This window comes from Nicrophorus vespilloides, unplaced genomic scaffold (genome assembly GCF_001412225.1).
Source record: "Nicrophorus vespilloides isolate i.1.1-1 unplaced genomic scaffold, Nicve_v1.0, whole genome shotgun sequence".
Lineage (NCBI taxonomy): Eukaryota > Metazoa > Arthropoda > Insecta > Coleoptera > Silphidae > Nicrophorus > Nicrophorus vespilloides.
Genome location: NW_017099961.1, coordinates 1 through 14434, shown reverse-complemented (window position 1 = coordinate 14434; position 14434 = coordinate 1). Strand labels below are relative to the sequence as shown.

Genomic DNA, 14434 nt, shown 5'->3' with positions numbered 1-14434 from the left:
GTTACGAATGTCATGCTCCCATGAAATGTCAGTGCTGTCAGTTTTCCTGATTTGATACGAGGCGAACCGCTGACGCTGATGATGTCCTTTGCACTTTGTTCGAGCGTACATTTTTAAAAGCGATGGTGTGACCAGCCATTAGTTTGCATACCTTTTCGAACAAACGTGCGTGGATTATTTCCTCACAATTGTTTTATATTAAATATAAACTTAATATAACTTTATAAACGAGGTATACAAAATTAATCGAGATGACTACTGAACAAAAGTTTCATGCCGCCGTTAACGTAATCAGGAGCTTGCCGAAAAATGGTAATTTACGTTTAATTATACTTGTGCATTGCCACAGTGCATTATTATGTGAAATGCATGCTAACAAACTGAAGGTTAAATTTGATTCACTAACTTCCACAACACACCTCACTTATATTCACATTTAATAATATTCAAATCAAGTAGACAAATTTTGTTTACAAACAAAGTGATTGGATATCTGCAAATATCCTTAATTTTTAATTAAACTGTAATAATTAAAAAGTTTACTTTGGAAACTATGAATGTAGTTTGACCTTAGACTCTAATTAGTATATTAAAGCAATTAAATTTATCGTTTGTAATTGTTGTTAGTGAAGTGTTGAAATGTTTCGTTTTTGATTTGCAGGATCGTATCAGCCGAGCAATGATTTAATGCTACGTTTTTATGGCTACTTCAAGCAGGCAACTCAGGGAAAATGCACTGGGACGCGGCCATCGATATGGCAGGTCGTTTCCAGGGCCAAGTACGATGCTTGGAAGAAGCTCGGGGATATGTCCAAGGCCGACGCTATGGCTAGATATGTTGAAGAATTGCATACGTAAATAGGGATACGAAATTGTGCACGACATTTAGCTTTACTGATACGATAATGATCATTCTAGAATTGTGGAGACAATGAGTTATTCAGATAAGGTCGCTAACTTTCTAGATGCTCCGAATCGGGAATTGGACAGTTTGAATATCGAAGACTTGCAGCTGGTCGTCGGCGATGTTATTGAGCGTGTCAGGTCGCAGCCAAATTCACCATTAGGTATGATCAAAGTTTATGCACATTTTCTAGCTACAATATCTATTCTGTTGTTTGCTTTTTGTACAGGTTCCAGGGAAGCTTCGCCCAATCGCCTGGTTTCAAGTTTAAGCTCAAGTAGGTCAATGTCTCCTACAAGTGAAGAAACTGAACAAGATTCCGATCACAGCGACGGCGAATTTATGGATACAATCGAGGTAAAATACGTATTTTCATTACATCTTACATACTTTATAAAACGAAACGAAAATTACGTAAATCATACTTTCTTCAGTTATATTTATATTTCTCCGGTAACATATTTAAGTAACAATTAGACTGGCGAAAGTTGAACTGTATTATTTAGCAATTCTTAATGTCTAATTTAAGGACACTCAAGCAAAGCTTGATAGCCTCTGGTTTAAACCACAAACATTAAATCTACTTATATATTTTTACACTATTTAATTGCGTAATTGATGAATGAACTTATATATAGTAGAATAGCTTTATATGGAAATTTTCTTATTATAATATTGATACTATATTATTTTAGCAAAAATACATATAATTAAGCGACGTTAATATCGTCACTTTGTAACCGGAATAACTTGTTTTGAACAACACAAAAACATTATTCTGATGTTAATGGAATCAATTAAAACAACATTGAATTTAAAATTCTGAATGCACTTATAGAATAATTAATCGCTAATCTTAAATTTAAGTTATTTTTTATCTATAAATATATATATAGATAACATATTTCTGTACATCTGATACTCATGGATAAAGCTAAATGCCTAGAGTTCCCAACATCTCAGCATATATAAAATTGAAATGATAATATTATCATTTTTTTCTAAGTAAGAATTGTTCAAGTCTTTGAATAATTGAAAATTATTGTTAACACATGACTATTGAAACTTACACTTTTAAAATTAGAGTGCGTTTGTATAATATTCCTATAAAAAATGTGTTATAAATTGTTGTTACGTTTCTGATATCATTTTTAGAATTTCATTATGTTTACAATTACAGACAATCGAACACAAGAAACACATTCCAACAATTGTGATACCGACTGAGCAAAGGAATGGTCATGTAGCGCGTCCAAAGACCAGGCAAAACTCTATCGATATTTCGCAGGAGGTGGCGAAAGCTGTGCAGAGTTTGAAAACGGACATCGACAACTTGGGAAGTAAAGTTCACGCACTCGAGAAGAACCGCATGAGATCGCAGAGGAGTAAAGGTATATTTGGGCTGTCCGCATCGACGCTCGTCTTCATTGTGATCTGGCCGTTCGTCGCAAATTTCATCATGCATCGGTACCGTTCGCGGAACGCGTGATTCTATACTTCTTCTATATTTCATTATTTCTATGAGCATTATATTTGGTGTAATTGTTACTTATTGTATATTATTATATTATTTTTTACGCTCTTTTGTTATGTACAAAGTGTACAATTTTATATTTTATTGGTTTGGAAATATAATTTCTTGAGTAACAGTCGTGAAGAAAACTATTGATTTCCTAATAAGTTTATGTAAATTTAGCGTAAATAATAAAAATAGAATATAAAAAATAATCGTCATTTATTTAAACAAACAAAAAAATAATAATAATAATATTGGAAACAAACTAAATTCTTTATGTCGATTGTAGCAATATTCTAATCAATACCATCGACTTGAAAAATAAAATAAAAGAAAATTTAAAAGAACAGCCTATGGCAGATCAAAGAAAAATGTAAATATAAATATATTTTTCAAGAGGCACAATTATCGACATTTAATGGTTTCCTGCATACGAAGAACACACTCTCATACTCGTACTGCAGCATGGCATTCGGGTTTTGGCAATAGCGTGTTTTTAAGGCAATTTCTTTCTTTTCCATCTCGAAACCAATGTTCTTAATGACACTGCACAGAATTTCGAAACTCGGCTCGATGCTTCTCTCGTTCTTCATGTCGGAGTAATGATAGAGAAGTGGTCCCAAATTGATCCATACTCCTCCCGGCTTTAATATTTCATATATCGTTTCGATGAACTGAACTACATTAGCAGCGCAATCGATGAAGAAGCACGTGGCGATGCAATTCCACTCATCGCAATCGGTGTACACTTCGAGAAAATCCCCGGCGACCATAGAAAATTGGCTCTCCGTTAGTTTCGGTAGAACGTCTGGAAATCTAATATGAAAATGTTAAATTTCAATGAAGATTCATCATCAAATTTGGTTCAACTTTACTTTACACTGAGCATTTGATTTTCAGCAGACAGATTGTTGCAGTATTGGTGTATCCAGGGGAAAATTACGAATTCCTCTACATTCTTACAATGATTCAATACATAGAAAGAAACAATTAACATAAACAAATTGAACTCATTGCCTTGGCAACTGAAACCCCTTGAAGCAATCTCAAAGGCTAACCTTCCTAAGCCTGCTCCAGGAACAAGGATATTAATGTCAGCCCTGTTGGATGTTTCTGCTGGAAATTGAGCTTCAATTTCCTCAATTATTGGATTGTAGCATTGCTCCCTCTCCTCTGCCCCAAAGGTGCTCCAGTCACGCATCAAATGCTTGAATACAGATTGCACCTTGTCCAGGCCCTCTGATAATGTCCCAACCTCAGTTTCTGAATGTGTAGTCCCATCTTGGCTGCAAACATTCTCAAAAATATTCTTTGCATGTTCAACGACAATAGGTACGAATGATGCATTTGTGTCAACAGCCTTTTTGAAACCCTCCAAATCTGTCTTGTACTTTGACAGCCATTTCTTGTGTCTGCTAGGTAATGTTGCCAGACATTCCTCTCGATGCTCAATCCTCAGCATGGACTGGTGCCTTTTTTTATTAAACACAACTAGTTAGTTATTTACAGTACAGATTACTGACAACTTGCCTGTAACTTTGAAATGTTTGTAGCACCTGCAAGAAATATTTCCTCTCATCGGACGGCGCATTGCGTTCTTTACTCATTTTGACTTAAACTAGTATCACATAATTTCAATTCTCAAAGTCATAACCTAATTATTCACCGCTTCATTTGTTTATAGTTTCACCAATGCTACCAATATGCTACCAAAGTCAAATAAATTAAAAATAGATTGTTCACGATTCACAGCAAAGTACAATATTCGAATGAATTATGTTGAAGCTTGTTCATGTTAATTATCCAATGTTGAAGCACGTATTATTATGGAAACTGTTTTCGGAATAATTTGATAAATGTTATCTCTTGTTTTCCGACAAGAGTTCACATTATTTGTTTATTTGCTAATAGAATGACGATAACAAGAGCATACTCAATGACGAATTAAGTCTTTTATAAAATATAAATTGAAAATCATCAATCTTCAGGAAACGGGTTCATAAAAGTGTAAAACAAGTATAGAAATTGGTCGTAAACAATAACAAACAAAAGTTATTATCTCTTCCTAAAAATTAATAATATGAGTCATAGCTATAAGAAGTAATCTACATGTTGTATTTCATAAAATTGTACATTTAATTGCGTCTATTGAATCTGACTAGTGCTAAAACTCTAAGAAATAATGATTAAGACTCTTAAGTTAAGAGATAATTCAATGTGAATTTTGTTGAAAATTTTGAAATAATGATATTTAGAGACACTGGTCTAGGTAATGTAATTTACGTGATCTGCAATACGTATTTGTATGCTTCGTTACTTGGTACACAGATGGTGCTTTCTCAATGATCGGTACAGGGAATCGCGGATTGCGCGTTTCGAGCCGCGAGTCGCAAGGTCAAATAATTTAGTTTGACGATGGCATCAGCTTTGTGTAGATGTTGCAAAAGATCGAAACTTATATAAAAGACAGCAACCCGGGGAACCGCAGATTCTGCACCTAAAGAGTGGGCATCTCAGAGGAAGAGCCTCGAAAGCGAATCAGTTGTACGAAGCTAGCTCTCTCACAATATACACTAGCCGATTGGAAATAATTATTCTGACGATGAGGCTGACCATGAGGAATTTGGGCAGTTTCGCCAAGATGCTGGACTTCTATTCGCAATTTAATCCTTCGCCGTTGTCCATCAAGAAGTTTATCGATTTTGGTAAGCGCCAAAATTGCACTGCATCACCATTGTATTGTATTGTATTGCCTTAGTGTTGTTGTTCATTTACGAGAGAATCGTCATTTCGGATCACTCCCGGCTCGTGTTCGACCGGAAACTGGGTCAATGTTATTAATCTCATCCTTCCTGCCCTTCAACAATCCCACCAAATTGGAAAACAACAACAGAAACACAAATATAGGTGGACGCATTGCACACACACACATTCACTAATTAACAACTAGACAACAAATCAATTTAAACATAACCAGTTTACAATGATACATTACATAAATTCATTCATAAATATGTATTTTATTAATATAGAATTTAAACAGAACAAATTCCAAAATTATATTCATCAAATATTTGTAATTGTATTGGACCAATTATTAATCGTTTTTATATAAGCGAAAGTATTCAAATCATAATAATATTTATTAATTCAAGACGTTTAACCACGTGGTTTTATTGACATAAACTGTAAACATTTTTTTAAAAAAATATCTTTAATAGTGCAGAATTTGATTGTATGTACCAATCCAATATTTTAAAAACGTTGCTCGAACTCTAGATTCGACACAGAAAATCGATACGTCCAATTATAGATATAACGTCGTTGTTTATTCATCTGACGTTAAATAATATTTACATAAGCTGTAGATTGCGCAAGAGCTCGATGCGAACGCAAGAGGAGAGGACGAATTGAACAAACAATAATAATGCAAATAAATATGTATTGGATTTGCAATGTTGGCCGAGCCTTCACATACATTTTACGCAATCATATGTTTATGTTATTGTTTCGTTGATAATTTATCGCGTCGTCTGGTTCGCTTCCCATCCAGTTAATTGTGACTTTGCAAAAACCCTGTTCGTCGGAGGAGAACCGGTTCGAAGAAACCGAAGAGCTCTCGCGTCGTGACTCAGCGAATGCTTTTATCGCTGTAGTCTGGAAGCGCGAAAGCCGAAACGAAATCGAGATTTGTACCTATCACTAGTTGAGTTTATCTGGTTAATACTGGATTTCGCGGATTTCGGATCCACACCGAAACCAGATTTCTTTTTACTTAACAGATAATTTGCTAAATTTTCCTCTTGACACACTAATTTATTGTACAAATCGTGATGTTCATTCACAAGTGCTAAATTGTTAATACATTTTCAAAACATTTATATTAATAAATACTTCAACGAATCCCTGAAATGACAACTATTTTATAATTAGTTAATTCGTCAAACTACATTTTGACTATATTTGGAATATCATATATTGAAATATAATTTGTCCAATAAATTGACTGTTGAATTAAACGTTATTATTACCATTATATCTGAAAATTAAACATTTCTGACACACATTTGACTTAAATAAAATAATGTAGAATAAATACAATTTGTTTAGAATTTATAAAATGAAAACCATAGACTTTTTGATCTGTATATTTTAACAACATTAAATTTATTGTTTATGTAAAAACTGTTATTGTAGAAAATGTTTGAAGTTATTTATTTATACTGTTTGCATTTTACTGCAATTTGGTTGATCTTGGATCTTTGTTGACTTAATAATAAATTACGCATACAAATATCCGTATTAAAGCATTTCAAGGACAATTAATTCCATCCATAGCTAAAAATACAATTATAATTTGTAATAGAATAATTGCAAAACAGTAACGATAATATTCTTTAAATTTGAACATAATAAAATGATTGCTACTTTTAGACTAAATAAATAAATTAAGTTTATTATCGTAATGTCAAATGCAATAAAAATATTGTGCGCTCTGTGAGTGTAGATCACAAATTAAGTTGACTTTAATCTGACCCTCCGACGGATAAGAGGCAATTGCGGATATGCAAGAGGTAATTGGATGTAAGCGATTGTTAGATAATTTGTGCGAAAGCAAACGTACATCATCATGGGTGTATAGTAATGTGAATGGAGGAGGGGCCGGGCTTCGGTGCCAAACAGTATGGTCTTATTTATAGACCGGGAACTCCGCAATCGTTTTTTTTTTCCCATTAGTTATTCGACTCCGATTAATTGTACATACATCTTACAAGGATCCCAGATGTTGCTCAAATCTTTTCAATCAAAAATTGAAAAGGAGTAATTTAAAATATAAACTTTTATTATTATTATAATTTCAGTTTTTTCCTTGAGTCTCATCCAAGTCTGTAAATGAAAATAAACGTCTCTCAGACGTCAAAATTCCACGTCAAATCTAAGTGAAATAAATACGGAAACCGTAATTGACTTATTTTTATACCAACACGTTAATTTCCATTTCGAATTGATCCTGTACCTGTTCATGTTTACCTGTCTTTATTTTCATCGATATTCAAGGACTTTTTTTTTTGTTAATTATACGTCTGAAATGTGTAAAAATGCGATAAGATTAGGTATCTGAGACAAATACAAGGAAAGGATGACTAGTAAATATTTTTCGTTCCACTTTTGATACAATTTTTTTTTATTCCTTGGCAACTTTGTAATCCGGACTTTGAACCAATTATTTGTATTTTAAGGATTTCCCTGACGCTTCCCGGCAGCGTTTTTCTGTGTTTTTATATTTAAATATTCAGGTTTCTTGTGAATACCTGTTATTTTTTATTCAAATTAACTTTGAACAGCTTTATTCTGCTGTTACATGATAGTATCATTTTGCGCACTTGCACATGACCTTACTTAACATTGAAAATGTGGTATACGCAATTCAGTTTTATTGCTATTCGTTACATTCAATAGACACAACTGCATTTGCATAACGATAATTGCATAAATGACAAATACTTGTTTTTCTTTATATCTTTTGTTATGTTAATATTGTCAACAATTGCAATGGAATTGTCCATGTACATGATAATTATCCTATAAAAGAAATGAAAAGTTATAAGAAAAGAAATGCTTTGATGAAAGATACAAACGATTTGTTTCTGACATGAAAACTTTGTTTTGTTTGAAGCTGAGAATTTTGGTTGAGATCATGTCTAGTTTTAACGTTTAATTGTTCAAAACAACCATCAACATTTTATATGTTGAAATATGAATTTGTATCGTAGGTGTAAACTGTCTGCAATTAATTATTCATGAGTATTAAGGAGCGTGTGACGTAGGCTGTTTACTTGTTCTGTGATGTTTTGGTGGAGTTTTAACTTTCATTAAGTTATTAATAATAGGACGATTTTTAATGTAAGTTTGTTTTAGGATTGAGCGCATCTGAACAAAAGTCATTCATTTTCCTTCGCAAAGAGCTTCCGGTACGACTGGCAAACATAATGAAAGAAATAGCGCTTCTGCCTGAGAACCTGTTGAGGATGCCGTCCGTGGTTGCCGTGAACGATTGGTACATCCGCAGCTTCCAGGAGATAATCGAATTCGAAAAGTCCGATATTAATGGAAAAACTCTCGAGCACTTCTGCGACAGTCTCGTCAAAATCCGCAACAGACATGCAGACGTCGTGGAAACGATGGCGCAGGGTGTGCTCGAACTGAAGGAATCCCACGACGTCGACCATCAGACTGAACACAGCATACAGTATTTCCTGGACAGATTCTACATGTCCAGGATATCCATAAGGATGCTCATCAATCAACACAGTAAATATAATTTAATCAGTTTCAAGTATTTACGTGTGAATTTCCAATGATTTCCAGCATTACTTTTTGGCGGACAACTTGAGAACGCGCCAGGTCCGAATCGCAGCAAGTACATCGGTTGCATCGATCCCCATTGTGATATTGTCAGTGTGATCAAAGACGCATACGAAAATGCGAGGTTCCTCTGTGATCAATATTATCTGGCATCACCAGATTTAATAATCAATGAGTCGCAGCATAACGGTACGAGTGTTGATCTTTGATGGAAGTCTATATACTAGATGTTTTTGAAATGTTTTGCAGAAGTTGAACACGAACGCGACATCAGGATCGTCTACGTACCTTCACACTTGTACCATATGCTGTTCGAGCTGTTCAAAAATTCCATGAGAGCCGTCATGGAATACCATGGATCAGTCGATCAATATCCGCCGATCACTGTTACCGTAGCAAAAGGCAAGGAGGATATATGTCTGAAGGTTCGTGCAGTGTAAACTGTATATAGTTTCCGTGATCCCTTCATGTTTCCCTTTCGTTTACGCAGATGTCAGATCGAGGTGGTGGCATATCTCGAAGCACGACCGATCACTTATTCAAGTATATGTATTCGACTGCGCCTCAACCCAGCAAATCGGACGCTCACACTGTACCTTTAGCGGGGTACGGTTATGGACTTCCGATATCTAGATTGTATGCCAGGTATTTCCATGGAGATTTGGTGTTATTATCGTGCGAAGGTTACGGAACTGATGCAGTCATCTACATGAAGGTATAACAATAATTCGCAACGATAAATTCATATTTAATCAAACAAAAAAAAAATGTATTTCACAGGCACTGTCAAACGAGGCAAACGAACTTTTACCCATATTCAACAAGACGACCTCGAAATTCTACAGAACTGTCGTTCAAACTGGTGATTGGTCGAATCAAGCCTCGAATTTAACCAGCAGGCAACTGAGCACCAACATCAAGAAACATCAATTGCCGCAATCGGTGCAGGAGACGATGACCGGCACTGGCGGCATCTAAAACCTCTTGACTAAATGTGAAACATCAGAAATTCATTTTTACCAAAAAAAAAAGATAAGAAATGCCAGAGAATAAGGTCTCTCTTACACTTAATTTTTTTCCTCTAGGAAACTGTATATATATATATCTATTTTTATTCTATCAGAGATTCTGCTGTACAAGATATTGCAAAGGAACACATGTTATGTATATACATATATTATATAAAGAGTAATATTGATGAAAGTTAACTATTATGTAATAATATTAAATAAAAGTATATTAGTTTTATGTATCCCAAATTGAATTTACTTCAATTTCCTATATAATAAATGTCACTTAAGATAATCCAATATAATGTTGAGAGATCAACTTAATAAAGCAGACATTAAATGCTGCTGAAATTACAATTTACTAAAAGAACACTCAATTTACAAATCCTTTTAGATAATCGAACAGATTTATAAACGTATTTACAAGTTTCTGTTGATCTATTCAGTATTCCGAGATAATCTACGTCTGTCTTCCTCATTTGTAATTAATAATAGCACAACTGGATTCACTAAACCAAAACTGTTTTTAAAGCGTTATGTCGACTTTAAGTCGCAGTATAGAATGATAAGATACAACGTGAGATATGGCTCACTAAGGCCATGTAACGAAAAACGCTCAGAACTTTTTCCTTAATNGTTATTTTTGTAATTTATCTTATAAAACATTAAAAAAAGGCAAAAATACTTTGGTCGATAGCCGTTTGGGTCCATTATGGCCAATGAGATATGGCTCACTAAAGTCATGTAACGAAAAACGCTCCGAACTTTTTCCTCCATCCAATATTATTACTTGAAGAACAAAATATAAAGTTATTTTTGTAATTTATCTTATAAAACATTAAAAAAAGGCAAAAATACTTTGGTCGATAGCCGTTTGGGTCCATTATGGCCAATAAATATTAATAAATAAAAAGTTTCATTAAATAATTAAATTTGACTTAATCGTTGTTATAGGCAACTGATTATGCAAGTAACAAACTTTTCAAAACCAAAACTATTTCTTCATTATGTAAAATTTAACAATTTGTTCCCAACGCCGTCATTAAAGGGTAAACACATAATGTTAATTATTATAACAATAATTAAATATTATATACGTTTTAACATAATAAATAAATATAAAATAAACGAAAATGTAAGTTCGTTTTTATCTTGCAATGGAATTAATTTGCAATCTCTCGCCCACATCCCTAGTACTTGATTACCAGTTAGACAATCAAGGAACCGCAATTTGTTTTTCTTGTTCTTCAGAAATGGAATTTTTCGAGAACCGAGTTGATCTTAGTTTTGAACATATTACCTTTGTATCAGATTTTGTCATCATATCACTAATAAATGGAAACATTCTTCAATTAATGAAAATATCATTCCATGGAACCATTTATAACCAAAGAAAACTTTGATTTATTAGCCGGTAAACGCATCAGTCATTGTAAACAAAGAACTTAGTCAATATGATCCAGACAATAACAAATATTATTTTTGCTATCTGCAGATTATACGTCACCTTTACGTCCTGCTTCCTTTAGTTTTTGTTTTGTTTTCTTCCGTAATATAAAAATTATGGAAGTTTTTCTATACGATATTTGATGCCAAATGATTGAAAGAAATCGTCATTAAATTCTGCTTAAAGTATTTTTGTTTAAATTATGTAAACTGATAAATATAAATCTATAAAGTCTAGAATTTTGTTTTGTATTTCTAAATTTCAATTATGTTTCCTTGCTTGAAACTGAAAAATCACTTACACTAGAAATTAGTAAAATAAAGTAATAATAAAATTATTATGTTTTATTTAGAATATCGTTTTTGTTCTGAAATGTTGCAACAAATGTAATTATTCATTCGGTTTGCGGTGGTTAACGGATAGGAAGTGTGGCTCGATTAGATAAATAAAAATGTGATTTAGTTCACATATTAACATTATTATAAAATAATAGCATTCAGTGTTCGTTTTCCTTTGCGGAAAATGGATCATTTTGAGTTTATAATCAGTGTTTTAATTTATTTGTGCATGGTGCAATATTCGAACGGAATAACGACTGTTAGCCAAAAAAATAATAAAAATAGTAAATTGGAAACCTACTGTGTTACAAACAATGAAAGCGAAACATTAAGTTGGATAACACCGTATGATAAATCGTTTTATAATTTTAAAAGTAAGTGTGTTTTTTTTGCTTATTATATTATATAATAAAAAATATTTTTTATTTCAGGTGATGATACAAGTGATATTACTAAATTCAATGATTGGCTATTTGAAAATAGTTATCAATCTTCTTTAGGACCAGTTTTAGATCCCAGGTGGCAAAGTTAAATTGGGCGATTTATGTTGGTTGATGTGTGACTACATTCTATTTTATTTTTAGATTTCGAAACGTTTGTAAGTAAAAATGATCAAGAAGTAAATAAATATTTGAAGCAGAATTTGGATGAATACTTTGAATTAACGTTTTCGATAAAATATGACGAGGATGCAGAAATGTCAATTTATTCTAATAGGAATTGGAAGCAAACAATATCATTTAAAAATAATATACTAACATCACAAATATGTCGAGATAAAACTTCGGCCAATTATTGTAATAAATATAATAATATAAAAGAGGTAAATAATATATTTCAAGATAGAATAATTGGAAAATTACATTTTGTTTTTCAGAATTTGAAAAAATTTTCACAATACAGTAAATATTCGTGGAATCACTATACTATAAGATATAATAAAGACATATATACTTTGTTACTGAATGGAATATCTATAGCAGAAGATTCTATTCCATACTATGGTCTAAGTAGTATTTATATGAAATCGATGAAAGGCGCAATTTGGAAACTACACATATGTGATTATAATATAAATCGATTAAAAATGTATTAAAACTATTTACTTTTTTAGACGAATATTATCGAACGGATTATGATGTGTCAAATATTATATTCTTGAATAGCATACAGGCTTCTAACAATAAGTTATGCATGTCCGCTTATTTTTATTTTGATCATGAATTAACAATTCAAATAAAACAAGATAAAACTATCATTAAGGATATTACATTTAAAAATGAAAAAGTATTGTTGTATTAATGGAATATATAAGTTAATAAATAAAATATTTTAGAAACGTTGGAAATTCATCAAAATAGTAGAAAATGTGCAAGACGATAATACATCATACATATTTTCGTTAAAATACAGACAGCAGAGTGATCTTCTTTTTAGTCATATTAAACTAAATTCAGATTGCGATACGAATATCAATAAAATTTATACGGAATTTCATACTAATCTAATAAATCAAGTTTCTTGCGAATCTTTGAACAATCCGAGTTCATCCATTACAATAGGCGATAGTATTAAAACAATAGGTATTATATTTTGTACAATATTATTTTCTCGTTTGTAATTTATATTTTTACAGGTAGCAATTGTTCAATCGATAAATTTGGAAACGACTGCATCGAATGTAAATCTGTCTTTAACACGGATATTTGCGAGGAAACGCTGACCTGTGTAGAGACAAACAAATGCTACTGTCAACCGGGATACTATGGAAAACATTGCAAACCAAGTACATACAAATATAATCGCACACACAAAAATAATTAATGTATTTATTTTAAGAATGTGACAACCTGAAGACAAACGTATTTGGATCGAATTGTAATGAGAAATGTGGTAACTGCAAAGATAAGGCACAATGTCATCATATTACTGGAAACTGTCCGAACGGATGCGAAATGTATTTCGTAGAGCCATTCTGCAATGAGAGTAAATCATAATTATTATATTCAATTAAAGATAATTAATTATTTAATTGCATGTTTCAGCTAATTTACCATATTTAAAAGAAGCCCCTGTTGCTGAAACACCTTGTTACACTACATGTAATATAAAATTTAATCCGGAGAAGTATGAAGGACGCAACAGTCCAGATTCATACAAAGTGGAAGTATTTGAAGCCGGAAATTGGAAAGTTATTTATGACAAAAATATAAATGACAAATATATATCACTTGATAAATTAAATATTCTGACAAAATACCAGTTAAGAATTGTGTTGTGTCATAAAGACGAGTGCATGGAAGGAGAATTTGTACCATTATTTGATTTAAATACAGATTGCAAAGGTAATTATGTTAATTATAATTCCTAAGTAAATAATATTGTTCTATATTTTTTTTAGATGTGGAAAGAAGCGATGTCTCGGAAAATATAAAAAGCAGACAAATCTCATTCAATTTTAAAGTAATTAAAAAAATATTTTTAATTAAAATAATTAAGTTTTAATAAGAACATCGTTTTTAGGAAAGTGATGATGTAGAAAAATGTACAGGCCATCAATATACAATAAAATTATTTGATGAAAAAAATAGATACGTTTCCAGCAATGAATTAGAGCCAAATTCTAATTATATGATTCAATTTTGGAGAAATAATCAACTCGTATTTAAGTACGATATAACAACAGATGAAGAAAGTTTGTTTGACTAACATTTAATGTGAATCGTATTTTTAATAAATTTGTTTTAGAGCCTGGACCAATTAGCGAATTGAAAATTAAATCAAACATTACATCGATTTACTTATCTTGGAAACCTCCAGATGAATCGGTTGGAAAAATTGTGAACTATTCCA

At 32.2% G+C, this 14434-nt stretch overlaps 3 protein-coding genes and 1 long non-coding RNA gene across 5 annotated transcripts; 3 read left to right on the top strand and 1 right to left on the bottom strand.

Annotated features, from left to right (window-relative positions):
- Positions 1-13: 13 nt before the first annotated feature.
- Positions 14-2553, top strand: LOC108566316 (acyl-CoA-binding domain-containing protein 5). Its single transcript, XM_017926127.1, has 5 exons — positions 14-312; positions 662-854; positions 919-1067; positions 1134-1261; positions 2085-2553. The coding sequence occupies exons 1-5, from the start codon at positions 252-254 to the stop codon at positions 2391-2393; spliced, it is 840 nt and encodes a 279-aa protein (XP_017781616.1). The 5' UTR covers positions 14-251; the 3' UTR covers positions 2394-2553.
- Positions 2554-2692: 139 nt separating this feature from the next.
- On the bottom strand, positions 2693-4249 carry LOC108566317 (carnosine N-methyltransferase). Of its 2 annotated transcripts, none has more exons than XM_017926129.1 (3): positions 3947-4249; positions 3296-3892; positions 2693-3236 (listed from the first exon to the last, which is right to left on the bottom strand). In XM_017926129.1, the coding sequence occupies exons 1-3, from the start codon at positions 4009-4011 to the stop codon at positions 2813-2815; spliced, it is 1086 nt and encodes a 361-aa protein (XP_017781618.1). In that variant the 5' UTR covers positions 4012-4249; the 3' UTR covers positions 2693-2812. The 2 variants fall into 2 exon arrangements, with proteins under 2 accessions (XP_017781618.1, XP_017781617.1); XM_017926128.1 differs by having other exon boundaries at positions 2695-3236; positions 3951-4247.
- Positions 4250-4817: 568 nt separating this feature from the next.
- Positions 4818-9817, top strand: LOC108566338 (pyruvate dehydrogenase (acetyl-transferring) kinase, mitochondrial). Its single transcript, XM_017926158.1, has 6 exons — positions 4818-5125; positions 8340-8732; positions 8790-8975; positions 9036-9211; positions 9277-9501; positions 9567-9817. The coding sequence occupies exons 1-6, from the start codon at positions 5023-5025 to the stop codon at positions 9762-9764; spliced, it is 1281 nt and encodes a 426-aa protein (XP_017781647.1). The 5' UTR covers positions 4818-5022; the 3' UTR covers positions 9765-9817.
- A 1943-nt stretch (positions 9818-11760) lies between these two features.
- On the top strand, positions 11761-12839 carry LOC108566319. Its single transcript, XR_001891204.1, has 5 exons — positions 11761-11955; positions 12013-12108; positions 12166-12404; positions 12459-12642; positions 12696-12839. It is a non-coding gene; the product is annotated as an uncharacterized LOC108566319 (long non-coding RNA).
- The last annotated feature ends 1595 nt before the right edge of the window (positions 12840-14434 follow it).